At 43.4% G+C, this 24,442-nt stretch overlaps 2 protein-coding genes across 3 annotated transcripts in view; one reads left to right on the top strand and one right to left on the bottom strand.

Annotated features, from left to right (window-relative positions):
• Positions 1–3,484, top strand: part of med4 (mediator complex subunit 4) — a 20,929-nt gene extending 17,445 nt beyond the window's left edge. For both annotated transcript variants that reach the window (XM_048540288.2, XM_048540289.2), the window contains exon 8: positions 3,040–3,484. In XM_048540288.2, coding sequence (XP_048396245.1) covers positions 3,040–3,212 — 173 coding nt within the window. In that variant the 3' untranslated portion in view covers positions 3,213–3,484. The remainder of the gene's footprint in view (positions 1–3,039) is intronic.
• On the bottom strand, positions 3,475–18,987 carry nudt15 (nudix (nucleoside diphosphate linked moiety X)-type motif 15). The gene is made up of 3 exons (XM_048540113.2): positions 18,752–18,987; positions 17,244–17,440; positions 3,475–10,846 (listed from the first exon to the last, which is right to left on the bottom strand). The coding sequence occupies exons 1-3, from the start codon at positions 18,907–18,909 to the stop codon at positions 10,689–10,691; spliced, it is 513 nt and encodes a 170-aa protein (XP_048396070.1). The 5' UTR covers positions 18,910–18,987; the 3' UTR covers positions 3,475–10,688.
• Positions 18,988–24,442: the final 5,455 nt, after the last annotated feature.

Genomic DNA, 24,442 nt, shown 5'->3' on the forward strand with positions numbered 1-24,442 from the left:
ATGCAGATCCTGTCTCTCAGAATTCCCTTCAACAACCTACCCTCCACTGACTTCAGGCTTACTGGTTTATAGTTCCCTGGCATTTCCTTGTAGCCTTTCTTAAATAATGACACAACATTAGCATTCCTCCAATCTTCCAGCACCTTGCCTGTCACTGTCGACGACAGAAATATCAGCTAGGCCTGATTGACAATGTTCTGGGATACCCTGGTCTAGGGGATTTATCTACCTTTATGCATTTTAGGAACTCCAGCACCACCTCTTTTATACTGTCGACTTTTTTTTCGAGAAGTCAGAATTTATTTCCCCAAGTTCCGAAGCTCCCATGCTTTCTACGCTGTAAATATTGACACAAAATACTTTAGTCTCTTCCCCCGTCTCCTCTGGTTCCACACATAGGTGGCCATGCTGATCTTCAAGGGGCGCTGTTCTCCCCCTTGTTACTTTTTTTTATCCTTAATGCATTTGTAGTATCCCTTTGAATTCTCCTTAATCCCGTCTGACTTCCGTCTTAAGTGTACTCCTATATATCTCATACTCAAGGCATTCACTTGACTCCAACTGTCAATTCCTGACGAAGCTTTCTTTTATCTTGACCAAAGTCTTGATAGCTCTAGTCATCCAGTGTTCCCTATTCCTGCTAGCCATGCTCTTCATACTAGCAGGAACATGCTGTCCCTTAACTCTTGTTATTTCGCTTTTGAAAGCTCCTACTTGCCATCTATTCCTTTACCTGCGATCAGCCTCCCCTGTCAACTTCTGAAAGTTACATCAAAATTGGCCTTGCCCCAATTCAGAACTTTAACTTGTAGACCAGGCCTATCCTTTTCCATAACTGTTTTAAAACTGATAGCATTATGGTCACTTGTCCTAAGTGCTCCCCAACTAACATCTCAGTCACCTGTCCTGCCTTATTTCCCAAGAGGAAGTCAAGTTTTACTCTTTCTCTAGCACCATCTACAAATTGATTTGAGAGAGTTTTTTGAACACACTTAACAAATTCCTCTCCATCCAAGCCCTTAACATTATGGCAGTCCAGACTAGGTTTGGAAGTTAAAATACCCTACTGGTACAACCCTATTATTTTTGCAGCTATCTGCGATCTCCTACATATTTGTTCCTGTTTCCCATTGACTGTTGGGGGTTCTACAGTACAATCACATCGAAGTGATTGCCTACGTCTTATTTCTCAGTTCCATTCACATTAGCGTCACTGGACCATTCCCTAGGAATATCCTCTCTTGTATTGCTGTAATGTTTTCCCTAATCATAAACACTACTTCACCTCCTCTCTTCCTTCCTTTTATCCTTCTGCTAGCATCTATATCTCAAAATATTGAGCTGTCAGTCCTGTCCCTCCCTTAGCTCCTACCTATGACACTTTTTGCCTCCCATATGCTCCTCAATGCATCAAGTGCTGCCCTAACTGATGCATGTGGTCTGAGAGGAGGTGCAGTCAGAGCGCACTTCCCGCAGACATAATCGCCAAGGATGATTGACTGTTCTCTGATCTCCATATCTGACAGGAGGAGCATAACACTCCCCTGACTGCCATCTCCATCCCTTTAACAACTAGCAGACTTGGGGGAAAGAAAACGTTTTACCTTTAGCTTGTTGTTGTTCACCTTACGCAACAAAGTCTGGTATTCACTTAGATCCTTTCTTAGATCTAACCAAGTGTACCTTGACGACAAAGCAGCCATTTGCAAAAATGGCCGGAACAAGAGACAACAATGCTTCCGTCCCTCATTGCCTAAACACTCAGGTAGCTCAACTCCCAGCATATGCACACTCACGCTGGTTGCACACTTTCTCTATATTTTAGTTTTTTTTCTGAGTTTGGATTTAGCATGTGAATTTTAGTTTGTGTCCGAAGATGTTTAATAATTGTAAATATTTTGAAAACAGTCTGAGACAGAGTACTTGAAGGCTAATGGGAACTTGTTTACATTGAGAGAGTTTTAGACCGAACAAAGTAAACAGTTGTGCTTTGGGCTTTCAGTTTAGAAGATCAAACATTGCTTTTTTTTGATTAGGAAAAATATCCGCACCTTCAAGGAAGCCCTTCATTTGTTTGACTGGATTGGCAGAAATCTTGCCTTAAGCAAATGTGTAAAAGTTGCTTTTAAAGAAGGGTGATAGTTCTAAACTTAAGAGATAAATCATGTCAAAATTTGAAGGCCTAGAACAGAAGTATTTGCTTAAAACCCTGAAGAGCTTATGTGAAACTGAGAAAATCTAAGTCTAGATGTATGAAGATTCAAGGAAAAGGCTAATAGTTCCCAAGATCGGGAATTGAAGGCATTGTTCAATTAAGCCCTATAAGATATATTGGAGAGGGCAGTTCTGTCTGTGAGCAAATGAATGCTTTTGGGATTAATGAGATTGTATTTTGCTGTGTGTTTTGAAATCTTTTGAGTTACGCTTTATATAGTCACTTTGGTTTATTCTGTTTTATCTTTTTTTCTTTTGCATAGCCAACTTGTTTTTGTTGTTCAAACCAAATTTGCAGCATTACGTGCTTGTTTTGGTGAAAGTTCACCTAGTTTAAAAACCTAAAACAATTTATGATCTATCAAGCCAGATTTCAGTTTAGGATGTAACTTGTCCTATAGTGCTGTCAGCTGGGATCATAACACGTTTACTTCAAGTCTGGGAAGCATAACTTGTGTCTTTTTTTTATGCGACTTGTGCTTTATAGGACTTTCTTTGTTCTGTACTTTAATTTTCTTTTAGAAGCAAATATAATTTGATATCAAGCATTTAAAATGGTGTCATAAAGCTAAATGTATATAAGTATGGAAGGGTACACCATATTAAGGGTTTGACATAATTGACATGTGTCCTGTAAAGGATCTCTTAGGATACTATTGATTATGTTCCAAGAACAGGAGTTAAAATGAGAAAGCACACTGAACCCGTAACACTGGAGACAACGTTACAAGTTTCATAACTATCTTGAATAAAATTTAAGAACCTCTCTTTTTACAGATTTAGATAAAATACAGTTGTATTTCATGAAAACTTTCTGTATTTCAGATGTACTTGCACCTCAATACCCATGGCAGTCAAATGACATGTCCCTCAACCTACTGCCTCCAAACCACAGCAATGATTTTATGCTGGACCCTCCTGGACATAACAAAGAGAATGAAGATGATGTGGAAGTTATGTCAACTGATTCTTCAAGCAGTAGTAGTGACTCTGATTGATTGAACAGAAAAAGACACGTTCTTGGTTTCAATGTTTGAACTTATCGCATTGGAAATTCATTTTCTTTCCACTGCTCTTCTGCTCCTTTCTACCCAATGCTGTTGATGCTGACCTGATAGGAACACATCAAGAAAGTGTACTTTGATGAACATGGATAAAACTTTGCTTTAAAAACAGAAAATTTTTCTTCATGCTGAACTTGTTGTCCGTTGTGAATATCCTTGATTATATTTTATTTTAGTAAAATGTGGTAACACCAGATAGTAAGAAACCGGGCATTATTTATTCTGAAGACTTTTATACCTAATACAGAAACTCAAATATTGACGCTATTGTTTAACATTCATCCACAAGTAGAAATCGGTCATTCTCCCTGGTTACTGCATAAGTGTCCGATGGAGTGTTCTAATTCATTGTATCTCTTGCCAATGCACTGGATCAGGAAGTTGGCACTACTGAAGTTATTATGTCCACTGATTGCTGCTTCTTGTCCCAATCTTCACTTCATTCTCATTACCTCACTTGCCGTCTGCTTTGATGTCACCCTGTCTAACAGCTAGTGTGAGATGCAAGCCAAGAAACAAAACAAAACTTTATTGCAACGATACGTGAAACTGGAACTAGGAGATTTAACTGCCTAGGACACATTAAATGAACTCTGGTCATGCACTTTTTACTTATAATGTGATAGGTTAAGAAATTGAGTGTATCGCTGTTAGCATTTGCAAGCAGTCCACCAGTGTATGCAATACAGTGTACTATTACTTATCCTTATCCTATTTGGACTTATTAGAGATAGTCAGCATGGTTTTATGCTGCAGAGATCTTGTCTCACAAAATTGAGTTGTTTTTTTTGAAGAAGTGACAAAGATGGTGAAGGATAGGGTAGTGGATGTTGTCTACCTGGATTTTATTAAAGCACTTGACAAGGCCTCTTGTGGTAGGCTGGTCCAGAAGATTCAGTCACACGGATCCACAGTGAGTTGGCAAGTTGGATGCAAAATTGGCTTGGTCATAGAAGATAGAAGGGAGTTGTGGATGGGTGTTTTTTTTTGATTGGAGATCTGTGACCAGTGGTATTTCGCAAGCATTTGAGCAGAGACCTCTTTATAATGTAAGTGATTTAGATGAAAATGTAGATGGTCTGATTTTGGAGTTTTCAGACAATACACAAGTTGGTGAACTTTGTGGATAGTGAGTTGGTTATGAAAGGATATAGCAGAATAAAGATCATTTGGAAAGTTGGGCGGAGAGATGACAACTAGAGTTTAGTCCCTGGTCCACTTGTCAAGTGTGAGGTGATGCATTTTTGGAAAGTCAAATGCAAGAGAAAAGAGTAAATGACAGGATCCTTAGAAGCATTAATATATAGAATAACATTAAGGAAAAAGTCCATAGCTCCCTGAAAGTACCTTCATTGGTTTAGGTATTGAGTATAACAGTTGGCAAGTCATGTTGCAACTGTATAAGATTTTAGTTAGGCCATATTTGAAGTTTTGTGTGCGGTTCTGGTCCCCACACTACATAAAGGTAGTGGAGGCTTTTGAGAGGCCGAAGAAGAGGTTTACCAGGACGCTGCCTGATTAGAGTGTATTAGCCACAGGAAAAGGTTGGACAAACTTAGTTTGTTTTCCATAGAGCATAGAGGCTGAGTGGCAATCTAATAAATGTATTTAAATTGCAGAGGCACGGATAGGTTGGATAGTCGAAGTCTTTTACCCGGGGTGGAAATGTTAAGTACTAAGGGGCGAAGGTTTAAGGTGAGAGGGGAAAATTAAAGGAGATGTGTGAGTAAACTTTTTACATGCAGACGGTGGTAGGTGCCAAAACACGCTGCCAGGGGATAAAGCATAACCAAGAAGATATGTTAACAAAGTTTGAGGAGTTTAGACAGACACATGAACAGGCAGGAAATAGAAGAATATGCACCATGTTAAGCTGTGTGGGATTTATTTCAAATGGTGTTATGATCAGCACAGATATGGTGGGCCGAAGGGCCTGTTCTTGTGCTGCACTTGTTTAGTGTTCTACCTGTTGGTTCCATTCAAGTACATTCATAAGTCAATTTATATGCAAGTTGGAATGCAATACAGTACAATATAAACATCTGTTCATAAGTACACATGAACGTTCACAGATCCTCAACAGTAAAATGGAACCTCATTCTTTAGGTTGCACAGTCATCAGTCAAGCACCACCTCTATCTGTCTTAATTTGTTCTCATGTCCGTGTTTTGCTGTTGCACACTGAATGTGGGGTTAGTTTTAGCGTGAAGCCACCTGCAGCATCCCTGACATTAATGTCACAGGCACTAACTACAAATGCAGTGAGTGCACCCCTGCAATTGCAGTGAAGAAATAGAATAATTTTCATCTGTTATAATAGAAATTCTTGTTCTGAGGTTGTGTAAAAGTACACTATTGAGATAGGTTGATGAGATTGCACTTTGTACCTTGGTGTGTTACACCAACCTGAAAGTGAATAATTTGCCAGTGGACACTTAAAATACCATTTTCAAACTCCTATCTTCTCAAAAGTTGACACTGTTAAACTTGGCAAGCCCCATAAAAATTTTGTTAAAAGATAACTAGAGGAACTATTACATTGTGATATTGAAACAAATTTTCCACAATAATGCAAACTAAACAAATCATAAACGTTGTTTTGGAGATGTACATTTCATAATATAATGATCCAATACATATGTTGTAAATAAATTATGGAAAACTCTCTTTTATATTGTCAGCAAGTTACAGTCTTCACATATGTACTGGGAGACTAGCGCTTAAAAGTCTAAACAGTTATTGGTTAGGTAAAGTATGCCGTAGATGTATAGAATGTCAGATTAGAGGAATGAATAATTCACAAAGGAATGTTAGGCTGAAGGAGGTTGTGGATTTGGGAAAGGGATGAGGCCATGGAGGAGTACGAACACATGGACTTGTCTTTCAAATTTGAACTGTTTAGAAGATTGAGAGCAAAAATAGTGAACAAGACTTGGTAAATATTAGAATACCGACGGAGGTTCTGGTTAAATATTAAGAGTCAGAGTTTTTATAGGATGAAAAGAGGCCATTTGACCTATTGTATTTGAGCTGGCCATCAAATAACTTCTAATCCTATTTTCCAGTACTTGTCCCTGGTCTTCTATACTATAGCATTTCAAATGCTCATCTAAATAGTTCCTAAATCTTTGAATGTTCTCACCTGTCACCCTTTTAGGCAGTGAATTCCAGATACTCCCAACCCTCTGAGCAAAATTTGTTTTCCTCAAATCCCTTCTAAACCTCCTGTACCCTACCTTTAAATGGTGTGCCTTAGTATTGACTCCTCCACTAAGGCAAAGGTTCTTCTATATCCACCCTGTCCATGCCCCACAGAACTTCGTACTCCTGAATCGGATTTCCCCTCAGCCTTCTGTCCAAGGAACACAACTTCAGCTGACCTAGTCTCTCTTCATAGCTCCAACTCAAGCAACATCCTGGTGAATCTCTTGTGCATCCTCTTGAGAAAAATCACATACTTCCTGCAGTGTGGTGACCGTAACTATACAAAGTTCTCTGGACTAAATAATGTCACTGGCTGGCTAGCATTTCTGGCCCATTCCTAGTTGTGTTGGAGGTGATGGTGGTGAGCTGCCTTCTTGAACCACAGCAGTTCGCCAGCTGTAGGTTGACGCACAATGCCATTAGGGAGGGAATTCCAGGATTTTGACCAAGTGATGGTGAAGGAATAGCAATATATTTCCAAGTCAGGATGGTGAGCGGCTTGGAGGGGAACTTAGAGGTGGTGGTGTTCCCATACATTTGCTGCCCTTGTCCTTCTAGGTGGAAATGGTCGTGGGTTTGGAAGGTGCAGTCTGAGGTTCCTTGGTAAATTTCTGCAGTGCACCTTGTAGATAGAACACACTGCAACTGAGCGTCGGTGATGGGGGGAGTGGATGCTTGTGGATGTAGTACCAAACAAGCCGGCTGCTTTATCCTGGATAGGGTCAAGCTTCTTGAATGTGTTGTGGCTGCACTCATCCAGGCAAGTAGGGAGTACTCCAAGACACTCCTCTTGTGCCTTGTAGATGGTGGACAGGCTTTGAGGAGTCAGGAGGTGACTTAACTGCCACAGTATTCCTAGCTTCTGGCCTGCTCTCGTAGCCACTCTGTTAATGTGGTGAGTCCAGTTGAGTTTCTGGTCAATGATAACATCCTGGGGGGTTGATAGTGGGGGATTCCATGATGGTAACACCATTGAATGTCAAGGGGTGGTGGTTAGAATGTCTCTTATTGGTGATGGCCATAGCCTGGCACTTGTGCGGCACGAATGTTACTTGCCACTTGTCAGCCCAAGCCTGGATATTGTTGAGATCTTGTTGCTTTTGCACATGGACTGCTTCAGTGTCCGAGGAATCACAAATGGTGCTGAACGTATTGCAAACATCGGCAAGCATTCCCACTTTTGACGTTATGATGGAGGGAAGATCGTTAATGAAGCAGCTGAAGATGGTTGGGCTGAGGACACTACCCTGAGGAACCCCTGCAGAGATGTCCTGGAGCTGAGATGATTGACCTTCAACAACCACGACCATCTTCCTATATGTCAGTTATGACTCTAACCACCAGAGATATTTGCCCTAGATACCCACTGAATCCAGTTTTGCCAGGGCTCCTTGATGCCATACTTGATCGAATGCAGACTTGATGTGAAAGGCTGTCACTGTCAGCTCTTTTTGTTTGAAAAAAAGATTTTAAATGGATCAGGAGCTGAGTGGCATCACAGATTATTGCTGATCAGGTGCTTCTTGACAGCACTGCTGGTGACGCCTTCCATCATTTTACTGATGATTGAAGGTAGACTGATGGGACGGTTATTGGCCAGGTTGGATTTGTCCTGCTTTTTGTGTTCGGGACATACCTGGGCAATTTTCCACATTGCTGGGTAGATACCAATGTTATAAATATACAGGAAGAGGTTGACTAGGGCAGCAGCAAGTTCTGAAGCACGAGTCTTTAGTACTATTGCTGGAATGTTGTCAGGGCTCATAGCCTTTGCAGTATCCAGTGTCTCCAACCGTTTCTCGATATCACAGAGTGAACCAAATTGGCTGAAGACTGGTATGTGTAATGTTGGGGATCACCAGAGGAGGCTGAAATGAATCATCCACACAGCACTTTTGGCTGAAGATTGCTGCGAATACTTCAGCCTTATCTTTTGTAATGATGTGCTAGGCTCTTTCATCATTGAGGATGGGGATATTTGTGGAGCCGCCTCCTCCAATGAGTTTAATTGTTCACCACCATTCATGACTAGATGTGGCTGGACTGCAGAGCTTAGATCCTATCCCTTGGTTGTGAGATCCCTTAGCTCTGTCTATCACTTGCTGCCAGTATTCCATATGCTGCCTTCAAGGATAATGTATATGCGCACCAAGGTCCCTCTGATCCTCTGTATTTCCTAGGATCCTACCATTCACTGTCTGCTCCTTTTGCCTTGTTAATCCTCCCACAATGCATCACCCCTCAATTTTCAGAATTAAATTCCACGTGCCACTGTTCAGCCCATCTGGCCAAGCAGTCTATATCATTGTGTAGTATAAGGCGTTCCTCCTCGCTATTTACCACACAAATTTTTGTGTCACCTGTCTTCTGATCATGCCTCCTAAATTTATGTCTGGATCATTAATATACACAACAACAGCAAGGGACGCAGCACTGAATCCTGTGGTTTCCATCTTTGACCATTGCCGTATGCTTCCTGCCACTAACTCATTTTTGGATCTAAACCGCCTTGGATTCTGTGGCTCTTAGCTTTGAGATCAATCTGCCAGTGCAATACCATGTCAAAAGGTTTTACAGAAATCCATGTGGACTACATCAACTACACTATCCTCATCACCAGACCAAGTGACCACCTTAATAAATTCAAATTCTATTAGACACAATCTACCCTGTCAAAACTGTGCTGAATATCCTTAGTTAGCCTTTGCTTTTTCATTTCGAGATTAATTCTGTTCCTCAGATTTTTAATCCAATAATTTCCCTACCACGGACGTTAGACTCACTGGGCTGTATGTCCCTGGTTTAGCCTCAGCACCTTTCTTGAATAATAGTACCACATACTCTTTGTTTTACAATGAATAGCAAAATTCTGTTTGTTATCCTTATGACCTGCTGTAACAGCATACAAACTTTACGATTCATGCATGAAGATGTCCAGATCCTTATCCATCTAAAAGGTTAACACAGGCTTCATGCATTATACTGAGAATGTGATTTCGCTATACATTCTGCTCATAAAGTCAAATTCAGATAACAGAAAATTCCAGATCTGAAGTTGTCAGCCATTCATGTTGGCACAATAAGAAATCCACAGAAAGATACTCATGAGAAACTAAAGTTCTGGACTGGTAACTCTGGATTAGCCAAACTCACGCAACGCTTGTCAGTTGATGATGCCAACCAATTGGAGTGAAGTTGGGCAGAGTGAAAATTCATGGGCAATCTTGCTGTGATGGCTAGAAAGTGGTCTCTTCCTATATGTGATTGTGCCAAGAAATGTATAATATGACTGTATAATGGACTGCTTTACCATAGTTTTACCAGAATCCACTTTAAAAATTGAACATTTAATGGTGGAAACTGAATAAAAAAACATGTCAACAGTATGGTCTGCACCAATCTAGATGTCATTGAAAAGCTGCTGTTTCTTATAATTGAAGTGCAAGAAGCCACTTTGCACATTTCAAGTCTTTACGCATGTGTTATAAGGCTAACAATGGCACCTGGATGATGGCCTGCATTTTGGAGCATGGATCAGGAAACCAAACAACACCTATCAATGGAAGAAAAGGAAGGTGATCCACTTTAGGTGAAGATTATCTGCTGTTTGTCTAGCTGAAGCTGCAAAGGTCATGGAGATAGTGTGGGATCTTGTGTTGTAGCATGAAAACACAGTAAATATGTTGACCACAATAATGATAGAACAGACTCCTCTAAAAACAGACCACTAAGTAGTAATCTTTTTCTGAATTTTTCTGGAGTCAAAAATCAAAGGAATAAATCAGATCGGCAAATACCTCCCCTAATTCCCATTATTTCAAAAGAAGGTACCAGCAATCAACCCAACACATTATACAAAGGATGCATTGGGAGCTTATTAAACATAAACCACAAACATGACATCAAATGTTACATAACTGAACATCACAGGTGAGGAATTTCAAATATAATGTTTTTCCCCAAGCAATTTTTTTTGGTATACATGTATCTAAAATAGAAATACATCTCAATAGTTTGGCATTTACTTAATATCATTTTAATGTATAGCATTTAAATGTGGGAGATGCACATAAGGCCCAGTTCAGATTACTGACTTCAGTATATTTGTTAACAGATCTTCATAATTAAAATCAATTAGTTTTACTGATCTTCCAATTTCGAACCATAATTTGTAATTGTACATATCATGTAACTGATGTATTCGGCTCATAGACGATGATGAGGATGATTACCATTTACTGATGGATTCCCAGCAGCATTTTTAAGTTTTTCTTCAAAAGGATGATAAATTTGTCTTACACGTGCTAAAGGACAAAATAGCTGGTCTGCTGGTGGTAAGTCTTCCCACTTGATCCACTCCCAACCTAGAATAAAGACAGGCTTATGTGAAACTTATGTTATTAACAAGTACTTAATTGGATGGGAAAGACTTCCATGTCTTGATAAGAGGTGTTATTAAAGTCCAAGTTCAATGGTTTTCAGATTTGATGCTGAAACAGCTGAAAAAAATTCTTTATGTCCAAGAAGGAGCAGAAACCCTTAATGTTTCAGCTTCAAATTCAAACTACCTCAAACTCTACACCCATTTGTAGGATTCCAATTTGGCTAATGAGAGTAAATTAATCTCTACAGATTGAAAATTGCACATATTGCTTCATTATTTAAGAGTTATCAAGTCTCCAGCAGAGACGTGATTTAACTCCATTGCTCCAGTTGATGGATGAGTGATTCTGAAGCCATATTAATCCCAAAGAGCCATTCAGATAATCATTACTTGCTGTAACCAGTAATTGACAAGACATCTGCACAATACTGCATTTGCAGTTGAACTGACTTAAAGTTGCTGCTTCAAACAAAATCATACTATCACATCGTATTTCATCATGCTTTTTATTCCATAAAACTCCCATTTTGTGATCAATGAAAACAAAACTACAATTAAGTTTAGGGCAAGACGGCATTTAACTGATTATACGTTCTTCTTTGGAGTCAGTTTTGCAATGTGTTTATGCAGCTCATAAATCATTTGAAAAACTAATGTACCCATACTTCCTAAACATTTTTCCAGTGTGACCCCATATTGAGACTTGAAAATTGTCCTGATTCCTTGCCGAGTGGTGGGGGTAGAGGAGAATACTGTGAGAGCAGGGAGACAGGAGTCAAGTATTTCAGAGGAACTCAGGACCTCAAAGATTCAGCTTTTGACTCAACCCCCTACCTAGAAGACAATACCTAGAATACATGCAAATTGACAATCAATTGCGTTACCATCACTGAATTCCCCACTATCAACATCCTAGGGGTTATCATTGACCAGAACTTTAACTCGACTCACCACAGGAATATAGCAGCTACAAGAGCAGATCAGGCTAGGAATACTGTGGCGGGTAACTTCCCTTCTGATTCCCCAAAGCCTGTCCACAATCCTCAAGGCAAAAGTCAAAAGTTCAATGGTAATAACTCCCCACTTGCCTGGATGGGTGCAGCTCCAACAATACTCAAAGAAAGTTGACACCATCCAAGATACAGCAAGCTGCTTAATTGGCTCCACCTCCACAAGCATCAACTCCCTCTTGCAGCAATGCACTCACTACACCATCTGCAAGGTGCACTGCAGAAATTCACCAGAGATCCTCAGACAGCACTTTCCAAACCCACGACCACTTCTACCTAGAAGAACAATGGCAGTAGATATGTGGGAATACCACCACTTGCAAATTCCCCACCAAGTCACTCACAATCCTGACTTGGAAATATTCACCATTCCTTCACTGTTGCTGGGTCAAAGGCCTGGACTCCCTCCCAATGGGTGTTGTGGGTCTACTTACAGTTCATGGACAGCAGCAGTTCAAGAAGACAGCTCACCACTATCTTCTGAAGAGCAAGTAGGGATGGGCAATAAATGATGACCCACGCATTGATGCCTATGTCTCATAAGTGAATCTAAAAAAAGGTAGCATTCAACTGAATTCAAAGTTCCAGACAGATTCAAGTACAAATCAGTGGGGGAAGAAGCAACATAAATATATGTTTATATCAGTACCAAAGTGTATATTACACATCAAAACATTTTCACAGTGTAATTTAAACTGCTTCCTTTGGTGGGTTGACAAACTAAGCTGTACTGCATTAGGTGATTAATGCAATGGGAGAAAATACTCCAGCAAAGGTTTCTGCTTGTTGTGTAGAAATATGTCAGTGATTCACAGTAATGTTATAAGTAACTTTAATACTGAAGCTAGAATTGCAGTAATGACTTGTTCTGGAGAATTACTTTTATCTTGAAGTCAGAAGTTAATCGAACGTATCATTATGCTTTGGCAGTCCCTCGCGACAAAGAATGATTTCAATATAAAGTACATCGTATTCTCTTTGATAGTAGGAACTGCAGATGCTGGAGAATCTGAGATAAGAAGGTGTAGAGCTGGATGAACACAGCAGGCAAGCAGCATCAGAGGAGCAGGAAAGCTGACGTTACGGGTCCAGACCCTTCTTCAGAAATGGGTCAGGGGAACGGGATTCTGAAATAAATAGGGAGAGAGTGGCAGGCACAAAGAAGATGGATAAAGGAGAAGATGGGTGGAGAGGAGCCAGACAGGTCAAAGAGGCGGAGGTGGAGCCAGTAAAGGTGAGTGTAAGTGGGAGTTAGGTGGGGATAGATCAGTCCAGAAAGGACAGACAGGTCAAGCTAGTAGGTAGGAGATGGGGGTGGGGCTTGATATGAGAGGAGGAGATTGGTGGGAGGAAGGACAGGTTAGGGAGGCAGAGACAGGCTGGGCTGGTTTTGGGATCCGGTTGGGGGAGGGGAGATTTTTAAGTTTGTGAAGTCCACATTGGTACCATTGGGCTGCAGGGTTCCCAAGCAAAGTGCTAAAACTGCCCCTACACCTCCCCCCTCACCCCCATCCCAGGCCCCAAGAAGACTTTCCACATCAAACATGTTCACCTGCGCATCTGCTAATATGGTATACTGTATCTGCTGTTCCCGATGTGACCTCCTCTACATTGGGGAAACCTCCCAGTCGCGAACAATTTCAACTTACTCTCCCACTCCTCAGATGACATGTCCTTCCTGGGCATCCTGCAGTGCCACAACGATGCCACCCAAAGGTTGCAGAAAGAGCACCTCATATTTCGCTTGGGAACCCTGCAGTGCAATGGTATCAGTGTGGACTTCACAAGCTTCAAAATCTCCCCTCCTGACCGCATTCCAAAACCAGCCCGGGTTGTCTCTGCCTCCCTAACCTGTCCATCCTCCCACCTATCGCCCCACCCCCATCTCCTATCTACCAGTCTCATCCCGTCCCCTTGACGTGTCCATCCTCCATGGACTGACCTATTTCCCTCCAACTCCCCACCTACACTCAGCTTTACTGGCTCCACCCCCACCCCTTTGACCTGTCTGGCTCCTCTCCACCCATCTTCTCCTTTATCCAGAGATAGTAGGAGCTGAGGATGCTGCAGAATCTGAGATAATAAGGTGCAGAGCTGGATGAACGCAGCAGACCAAACAGCATCAGAGGAGAAGGAAAGCTGACATTTCGGGTCTAGACCCTTCTGAAGAAGAGTCTAGACCTGAAATGTCAGCTTTCCTGCTCCTTTGATGCTGCTTCACCTTTATCCATCTTCTATCTGCCTCCCCCTCTCTCCCTACTTATTTCGGAATCCCAATCCCCCCCTCTTTCTGAAAAAGGGGTCTAGATCCAGAACTAAGAGATAATGAGAACTGCAGATGCTGGAGAATCCAAGATAACAAAGTGTGGGGCTGGATGAACATAGCAGGCCAAGCAGCATCTTAGGAGCAGAAAAGCTGACGTTTCGGGCCTAGACCCTTCAGCAGAAAAGGGGGATGGGAAGAGGATTCTGAAATAGATAGGGAGAGGCAGACTGAAGATGGAGAGAGGAGTAGAGAGGTGGAGAGGAAAGTATGGGTGGAGAGGTAGGAAGGGGATAGGTCAGTCCGTGGAGGACAGACAGGTCAAGGGGGCGGGATGAGGTTAATAGGTAGGAAATGGAGGTGCAGCTTTAGGTGGGAGGAGGGGATAGGTGAGAGGAAGAACAGGTTAGGAAGGCGGGGACGAGCTGGGCTGGTTTTGGGATGCAGTGGGGGGAGGGGAGATTTTGAAGCTGGTGAAATCCACATTGATACCATGGGGCTGCAGGGATCCCAAGCGGAACATGGGTTGCTGTTCCTGCAACCTACAGGTAGTATCATAATGGCACTGTAGGAGGCCCAGGATGGACATGTTGTCTAAGGAATGGGAGGGGGAGTGGCAGTGCTGTCGAGACATTAACCACCTCGACCTCTCCACCCCTCTCAACCACTCCAACCTCTCCCCTGCAGAACAGGCAGCCCTCGGCTCCCTCTGCTCCAATCCCAACCTCACCGTCAAACCCGCAGACAAGGAAGGCGCAGTTGTGGTATGGCGCACTGACCTTTACATTGCTGAGGCCAGATGCCAACTCTTCGACACCACCTCCTACCGCCCCCTTGATCATGACCCCACCCCCGAGCACCAAACCATCATCTCCCAAACCATCCATGACCTCATCACCTCAGGTGATCTCCCACCCACAGCCTCCAACTTCATTGTTCCCTGAACCCGCACGGCCTGCTTCTATCTCCTTCCCAAAATCCACAAACCCGCCTGCCTTGGTTGACCTACTAGCTCCGCCTGTTCCTGCCCCACCGAACTCATCTCCACCTATCTGGACTCCATTTTCTCCCACTTGGTCCAGGAACTCCCTACCTACATCCGTGACACCACCCATGCCCTCCATCTCCTCCAGAACTTCCAATTCTCCGGTCCCCAACACCTCATTTTCACCATGGACGTCCAGTCCCTATACACCTGCATTCCCCATGCAGATGGCCTCAAGGCCCTCTGCTTCTTCCTGTCCCGCAGACCTGACCAGTCCCCCACCACCGACACCCTCATCCGCTTAGCCGAACTTGTCCTCACCCTCAACAACTTGTCTTTCAATTCCTCCCACTTTCTACAGACTAAGAAGGTGGCCATGGGTCCCCGCATGGGCCCAGGCTATGCCTGCCTCTTTGTAGGTTATGTGGAACAGTCCCTCTTTCGCACCTACACTGGCCCAAAACCCCTTCCTCCGTTATATTGATGACTGTATCGGTGCCGCCTCACGGTCCCAAGAGGAGCTTGAACAGTTCATCCATTTCACCAACACCTTCCACCCCAACCTCAATTTCACCTGGACCATCTCCAACACATCCCTTACCTTCCTGGACCTTTCCGTCTCCATCTCAGGCAACCACCTACAAACGGTGTCCATTTCAAGCCCACCGACTCCCACAGCCATCTGGAATACACCCCCTCCCACCCACTTCCCACAAAAATTCCACCCCCATTCCCAATTCCTTTGCCTCTGCCGCATTTGCTCCCAGGATGAGGCATTCCACTTCCACATATCCCAGATGTCCTCGTTCTTCAAGGGCCGCAATCTCCCCCCAGCAGTGGTTGAGAACGCCCTCGAACGTGTCTCCTGCATTTCCCGCACCCCATCCCTCGCACCCCGCCCTCGCAATAGCTACCAAAGAGAATCCCCCTAGTCCTCACATACCACCCCACCAACCTCGGATACAACGCATCATCCTCCGACACTTCCGCCATCTACAATCCGACCCCACCACTAAAGGCATTTTTCCCACCCCACCCTTGTGTGCCTTTCGGACAGACCACTCTCTCCAGGACTCTTGTCCGCTCCACACTCCCCTCCAACCCCATCACACCCAGCACTTTCCCCTGCAACCACAGAAAGTGCTACACCTGCCCCCATACCATGTCCCTCACCCCCATCCCAGGCCCCAAGGTGACTTTCCACATCAAGCAGATGATCACCTGCACATCCGCCAATGTGGTACACTGCATCTGCTGTACAGAGTGTGGCTTCCTCTACATTGGGGAAACCAAGCGGAGGCTTGGGGACCGCTTTGCAGAACACCTACGCTCGGTTCACAGTAAACAACTGCACCTCCCAGTCGCAAACCATTTCAACTCCCCCTCCCATTCCTTAGACGACATGTCCATCCTGGGGCTCCTACAGTGCCATTATGATACCACCCGTAGGTTGCAGGAACAGCAACTCATATTCCACTTGAGAGCCCTGCAGCCCCATGGTATCAATGTGGATTTCACCAGCTTCCAAATCTCCCCTCCCCTCACTGCATCCCAAAACCAGCCCAGCTCGTCCCCGCCTGCCTAACCTGTTCTTCCTCTCACCTATCCCCTCCTCCCACCTCAAGCTGCACCTCCATTTCCTACCTATTAACCTCATCCCGCCCCCTTGACCTGTCCGTCCTCCACGGACTGACATATCCCCTCCCCACCTCCCCACCCATACTCTCCTCTTCACCTATCTTCTCCTCTATCCATCTTCAGTCTGCCTCCCCCTCTCTCCCTATTTATTTCAGAATCCTCTCCCCATCCTCCCTTTCTGCTGAAGGGTCTAGGCCCGAAACGTCAGCTTTTGTGCTCCTAAGATGCTGCTTGGCCTGCTGTGTTCATCCAGCCCCACACTTTGTTATCTAGACCAAGAGCATCAGCTTTCCTGCTCTTCTGATGTTGCTTGGCCTGCTGTGTTCATCCAGCTCTACACCTTGTTATCTCGCATTCTCTTTGATATTGTTTATGCATAAAAGATGCTGAAAGGAGATAAGCTGGTGCTAGGCTGTGAATGGATTTACAATCTTGCTCCAGTTACTTGTAAAAAAATCAGAATTTAATGTTATAAATTTACCTTCATTCTTCTGAGGTTCTAGGTTCTTTGGCTCTGAATCATAATCCATATTGACTTCTCCTTGCATGAAAATTGTGACGTAGTGATACTTTTCTTCTAACTTGATACTATTTACAACTGCAGCAAAGCACACATTCTTCATGCGAAGCCCTGTCTCTTCCAGAACTTCCCGCTTAGCGCAGTCTTCCCAGCTTTCTCTATTTAAAAATAAAGTTTTTAGAAAGTCATGTTGATGATACTAGTTCTCAAACACTTCAAACCTATAAATGGTGTCTAAAAACAAGTGCTCGTGTGGTGTAAACAAAGACTGCCCAGAAATAATTTCAAATTTTCATTTACATTGAAATATTTGCTGCATAGGTGGAGTCTATTCAGCCCACTGTTTCCATGCTTGTTAATTTTCTTTTGAACAAACTGCACTATAAACTGTACCCTTGTTTCCCCTCCTGCCCCTGTAAGTCGAGAAAAATGTCATAAATAAAAGTGAAAGCTATAGCATGTTGGTGTTCCAATATTTACATCAATGACAAAAGCAATTAGGGATGGGAAATAAATGCTGCCTAGCTAGTGACACCCACATCCCATGAATAATAAATTTAAAAAAGCAAAATACACTGGATGCTGGAGGTTTGAAATAAAGACAGAGTGTTGCAGGAGTCCATTGGCAACATTTGTAAAGAGAAAAACAGAAAATAGCTCAAGTCCCATATGACTCTTCTTCAGAAGCACTGAGCTTCCCCAACACATGTTTATTTGCATCTATGATATTCAATTGGTATTTTCCTACTTAAGAAACGTAATGAGACTACTTCAATCAGTTCCAGGGTCATTCTTGAGCTGACTGCCGAGCATATGGTGCCTTAATTAAGCAATGAATTCTAGCTCCCTTGCCCTTGCGTTCTTCAATTATTCATTGCTAATGACAAAAAAAAGTATGAATGGAAAAATCATTGTGATGCACCACATCAGTATACAAAGACTGCGCAAATTCCCTCAATTCTGTAATCCCAGGTGTAAACAGTAAAAGGATAAGCAAAAGGAAGGGCGAGCCTAGAATGAGACTTCTTGTGGCACTAAATGAATGTTTTGCACCTATCATCAGAACAGGATGCAGTAAAGGAGTAGTTGTAGTTATAAGAGGGGGTAAGCACAAAGTTGACAATACCCAGTACGATTGCAAATGGGGGACATTTTAGGGCGCTGAGGGATGCAGGGATGGAAACTGAGGAGGCTCTGAACACAGTCTTCGTTGGATGTAGGGTTGCTGCTAGAGAAGATTATCAAACCGGCTGAGACTAATCATCGGAGTTTAATAACTGATTCCAACGACTGGAATACATCGCATTTTGAATGCAACCTAAATCAGCATACAATAATTTACTAATCATTTCTGAAAAGGAAACTAATTAAGATACGAGAAGGAGGGTAAACACTGCATCACACAAAGCACATCTCCACACTTGCTACAAAGTGATCATCATAAATCTGCGGCAGAGAGGAGACTGTACCCGAACTCCAGGTGGCCCCCGGGCAGCTGGAAAGTACCTGCTCCGATTGAGCCTTTCCTTTTCCCAAGAAGAACACAGCCCGGCTGCTCCCGGCAGGTCACCACAACACCTACTCCTACGGCCGGTCGCCGGACCGGAGGACATTCAGAATTGGCCATGCTAGCGAAGAGCGGGACAGCAAGCAGCACCGACCGTTAACAAACTGACAGCTGCTGCTCCGGGAGCCGTGCGGTGCGCCTGCGCAGGTCCGGACAGGGCTAGCCAGCGATGGATCGTGCGCGTGCGCGGCCGCCGGAGGCGCCGTATTTGGAAATACGCGAGACTGCGTCTGAGTCGCGCGAGTCGGCCGTTTGGCTCATCGAGCACGTTCCTCGCTGTTCAATCCAATTCAAACCAAACCTTCTTGAACACAACAACAAAAACAAAGTTGCTGGAAAAGCCCAGCAGATCTGGCAGCATCTGTGAAGGAGAAAACAGAGTTAACGTTTCGGGACCGTTGGGAAATTGTAAAAACGGGGTCATGGTCAGGCCTGTAACCGAACCTTACAGCGACCGGAAACATCCACTCCTATCCGACCTAAAGTGACTTACTTCTGCATGTTTTTTTTTCAATCATTTATTGGGTATGGGCGTCGCTGCCTAGACAGCATTTATTTGCCCATCCTTAATTGCCCACAGGGCAGTTAATCAACCACATTGATGTGGGTCTGGAGTCACACGTAGGCCAGACCAAGTAAGGATGGCAGTTTCCTTCCCTGAAGGACTTTCGTCAACCAGATGGGATTTACCAACAATTGGCAATAGATTCATGGTAATCACTGAATCATGTCTGGCATCACCATCCCTGGATATGTCCTGTCTCACTGGCAGGACAGACCCAGCAAAGGGGGCGTCACGGTGGTATATAGTCAGGAGGGAGTTGCTCTAGGAGTCCTCAACATTGACTCCAGACCCCACAAAGTCTCATGGCTTAAAGTTAAAGATGGGCAAGGAAACCTCCTGCTGATTAGCACATACCATCCTCCCTCAACTGATGAATCAGTACTCCTCAATGTTGAACAACACTTAGAGGAAGCGCTGAGGCTCCAGAACCTGCCGCTCCCCTAGCCGCACTGTTCCAGTATAGTTACAACACTGGAATCTACCAGACAATGTGGAAAATTGCCCCAGTATGTCCTGTACACAAAAAGCAGGACAAATCCAACCCGGCCAATTACCACCCCATTGGTCTACTCTCGATCATCAATAAAATGATGGAAGGGGTCATCAACAGTGCTATCAAGCAGCACCTACTCAAATAACCTGCTCAGTGATGCCCAATTTGCGTTCTGCCAGGGCCACTCAGTTCCTGATCTCATATAACCTTGGTTCAAACATGGACAAAAGAGCCAAATTCCAGAGGTGAGGTGAGAGTGACTGCCCTTGATATCAAGGCTGCATTCAACCGAGTGTGGCATCAAGGAGCCCTGGCAATACTCATGGGTATCAGATGGTTGGAGTCATACCTGACACATAGGAAGATGTTCCTGTTTGTAAGAGATCAATCATCTCAGCTCCAGGACATCTCTGCAGGAGTTCCTCAGGGTAGTGTCCTCGGCCCAACCATCTTCAGCTGCTTCATCAATGACATTCCCTCCATCATATGGTCAGAATTGGGATGTTCGCTGATGATTGCACAATGTTCAGCAGCATTCGCAATTCCTGAGATACCAAAGCAGTTCATGTTCACATGCAACAGATCTTGACAATATCCAGGCTTGGGCTGACAAGTGGCAAGTGGCCAGTGACATTCACGCCAGACAAATTCGAGGCTATGCCCGTCACCAAGAAGAGACTATCTAACCGCTGCCCCTTGACATCCAATGGTGTTACCATCACTGAATCCCCCACTATCAATATCCTGGGGGTTACCATTGACCAGAAACTCAGTTGGACTTACCACATTAACAGAGTGGCTACAAGAGCAGGCCAGAAGCTGGGAATATGGCAGCAAGTAAATCACCTCCGGACTCCTCAAAGCCTGTCCACTTCTACAAGGCACAAGTCAGGCATGTGATGGAATACTCCCCACGAGCCTGGATGAGTGCAGTCCCAACAACACTGAAGAAGTTTGACACCATCCAGGACAAAGCAGCCTGCTTGATTTGCACTACATCCACAAGCATTCACTCCCTCCACCACCAACACTCAGTAGCAGCAGTGTGTACTATCTACAAGATGCACTGCAGAAATTCACCAAAGATCCTCAGACAGCACCTTCCAAACCCAAGACCACTTCCATCTAGAAGTACAAGGGCAGCAAATGTATGGGAACACCATCACCTCCAAATCACTCACCATCCTGACTTGGAAATATATTGCCGTTCCTTTACTGCCGCTGGTTCAAAAACCTTGAATTCCCACCCTAATAGCATTGTGGGTCAACCCAGAGCAGAAGGAATGCAGCGGTTCCAAACGGCAGCTGTTTAAAAAGGCAGCTCACCACCACCTTCTGAAGGGCAACTAGGCATTGGCCAGAAATGCTGGCCAGCCAACGATGCTCATATCCCATAAATGAATAATTTTTAAAAATCACGTTATTTTGGAAGCTTGATTTGTTCGATCCTGCTGTCAAAGTCTGGGCCCAGTACGCGAAAAGAATGAGTTATTCTCTCAGGGCAAGTGACATTGGGACCGATGAAAAGCATCCAGAAATTCTTCTGGCAGCTTATGGGCCCACAGTTTTCTGAGGCATCAGATACTAAAACCTTTCAAAAGTTAATTGATTTAGTCAAGGAATATTATGACCCCAAGCCTCTTCCAATTCTGTTACACTATCGTTTTACTCGGCAATTGGAGAACCAGGGGAAATCCGTATCGGGATTTTTGACTAGGTTAATATGACTGGCAGAAGCATGTGACTTTGGTTTAACCTTTAGTGAGATGCTGAGAGATTGTTTGATGTATGTGATCAATGATCTAAACAAGGAAACCACCGCTCTGCAACTGGCTTTACCATTGGAAAGTGTGGCAGGTGGAGCATACAAGTTACAGGGCATTCCGATGGAAGTGGACATCCTCACCAGAACACCTGAGCTTGGGGAACACCGCTTGAGTGAAGACAATTGCATAGCCTCACTCAGGGCATATACTGAACAGAGGGACTCTAGATCAGCGCACAGCAAAACTCCAAAACAAAGTCCACCCCCAGCTAAATAGTTAAAATTTTTTCAGGATCTGGGTTAGCAAGCAATTACAGTTGCTGCTGGTATACAGGCTCAAGTCAGCAAAAGAATCCCATGAGACCTTAATTGACTAAGAGAACTCTTAGGCTGGCATCTAGGAGATTGCACATGCTGGAAAGTCCACCTTCATCTGCTTTGGTACAGTTAAATTGCTCAGCAATGTTCATATCAGAAGCAATCAAAATAAAATTCAAGTGAAATGGTCACCTGGTCCTATTGGAGGTTGATACTGGTGCGGCCATTTTAGTGATCGCAAAACCAGTCTTTACCAAAATTTGATCTGGACTCCAACCCTCAAACTTGCACAAGATCTTAGCTAGACTGAGAAGCTACAACAGGGAACCTTCACAGATTAAGTGTACAACTTCAGTTCCTGTCTCTTATGAGAAGCAGCTGGTTCAATTAACACTGACTGTAGTAAAAGTCTTGGGCCCAGGCTTGAATGGGGACAAAATTGTCTGAGTAAGATTTAACTGGACTAACATAACATTTTTTGATTAGAAAATGACTGCCTGAGTGAAGACCTAATTAAATACCCAGAAGATTTTCAGGAGGTCTGGGGACCTTTAAAAGAGACAAGGCCACCTTGCATGATAACAAAGTGTGGAGCTGGATGAACACAGCAGGCCACCTTGCATGTTGACCAGGAAGCAATTCCACAATTCTGCAAGACTTACCCAGTGCCATTTGCCTTACTTGCAAAAGTAAAGGCAGAAATCAGAAGGCTGGAAAGCGAAGGAAACACCAAAACAGTATAATTTGCAGAATAGTCAGCACGAGTCATAGTGATTGTGAAACCCAATGGATCAGTTCTGCTTTGTGGGACTTTTAAACAAATGGTAAATGCTTTTCACAGCAGGATCCGTTGCATACAGGATTCATATGCAAAGTTAGTAGGGATCTGTCCTTCATAAAGCTGGACAGGAGCCATGCATACGTGCAATTGCAGTTAGATTGCGATTGCCAGAAGTATGTTACAATTAATACTCATAAGATTTTGTACCAATATATGAGACTGCAGTTTGGGATATCATCAGCCTGTGCAATTTTTCAGCAGACAATGGAGAACATTTTACAAGGTCTACCCCAGATTGCCATTTATCTTGATAATGTGCTAACCACAGGGAGGACCAATGAGGTGCACTTAAGAGAACTTGGACATAGTCCTTATACATTTCCCCAGGTGGACATATGCCTTCAAAGGAAAAGAAATGTATTCCAGGTACCGCAACATGGGCTACACCCATTGGAAAATAAAGTGAGGGCGATCAAAGGCACCTGCCACCCACGTCAGTACCAGAGCTTAGGCCTTTCATTGAGCTGGTGAACAGCTATTTTAGCCACGTCAGTAGATTCATCAAATTATTATGAGAGGCGTTCACAGTCCTCCAGATCCTGCTGTATTGCTGAAAGATGTCTTTGGTTAAAGATTCCACTCGTCCTTCTACTGCGGAAGCATCAAATGACATCCTGTGGCTTGTCATTATTATCTCTTCTTTGTTCTCAAAATATTTGAATAAAGATCCGGAAGCCACATACATTGCTTCTACAATTATTTCACCATCTGTAAATGATCAGGGTGTAATCAATCAATGTTTCAGCTGTAATTCAGTGTGTTACTATGCTATTAATTGTGCCAAACATGAAAATAAAGTATTCAAAACCAAACACAAAATTAAGGATTAAGAGAAAGAAGATGGACATTGAGATCAAAGAGGCGGCATTGCATTTGTCAGAAAAAGATTCAGCCTAGTGACAAATATACTGTTGGCAGTCTTTCAATTGTGCAGTTTTGGACAGTGGATGCATACCTACTGTCAATGGAATAACTGGCTAAAGTACAATGTAGACTGTCTGAAGAAAGAAGATTACGACAAAGTAAAGGAATTTGAGAGCTCTACCATTTTCGGATTTGGCAATGATAATACACTAACCATTTTGAAAAGAGTGGTTATTCCTTGTAAAATAGGTAGAATTTCTTTTTAGCACAGATGAAGTGTCCTATGAAATACCCATTATTAATTAGATCATCAATGAAGAAAGTACAAACAAAACTGGATATGGAAAACACCTGTTGTATTTAGAAAATCTGTGAATCTGAAGTTTACATATTTGAGTCACTAGTATGTTCCTTTAATGGAACATAACATTTCCACTAAAGAAATTGCAGCAAGTTGCAACCAAAAGGGGCGTGGAAATACTTGTTCCATAAAACCCTGAAAGCTAGCATCCAGGTGCAGTAGGTAATCAAGTTTGCTAATGGAATATTGGACCTTATTTCAAAGGGATTGGAGTGTAAGGGCAGGGAAGTCTTACTGCAACTGGGTAGTTTCTTGAAGGAGCTATAGAAAATGGTAAGGAGCCAGGTACCTCTTATAATCAAATGTTGCACAGCTATGAGGATCACACTGTCGCATTTAACAGCTTGTCTGACAATGGACAGATCAGTTCTGATGGTCAATATGAG

This window comes from Stegostoma tigrinum, chromosome 12, assembly GCF_030684315.1.
Source record: "Stegostoma tigrinum isolate sSteTig4 chromosome 12, sSteTig4.hap1, whole genome shotgun sequence".
NCBI lineage: Eukaryota > Metazoa > Chordata > Chondrichthyes > Orectolobiformes > Stegostomatidae > Stegostoma > Stegostoma tigrinum.

What these genes read in the sequence shown, in the direction of transcription:
- nudt15 (XM_048540113.2), bottom strand. Translation starts at nt 18,909, where the DNA reads ATGGCCAATTCTGAATGTCCTCCGGTCCGGCGACCGGCCGTAGGAGTA. An exon ending in GGGGGCCACCTGGAGTTCGG is followed by an intron (nt 17,441 to 18,751) that starts GTACAGTCTCCT and finishes ATTTTTAAATAG; the next exon opens with AGAAAGCTGGGAAGACTGCG. An exon ending in AGAACCTCAGAAGAATGAAG is followed by an intron (nt 10,847 to 17,243) that starts GTAAATTTATAA and finishes TCTTTATTCTAG; the next exon opens with GTTGGGAGTGGATCAAGTGG.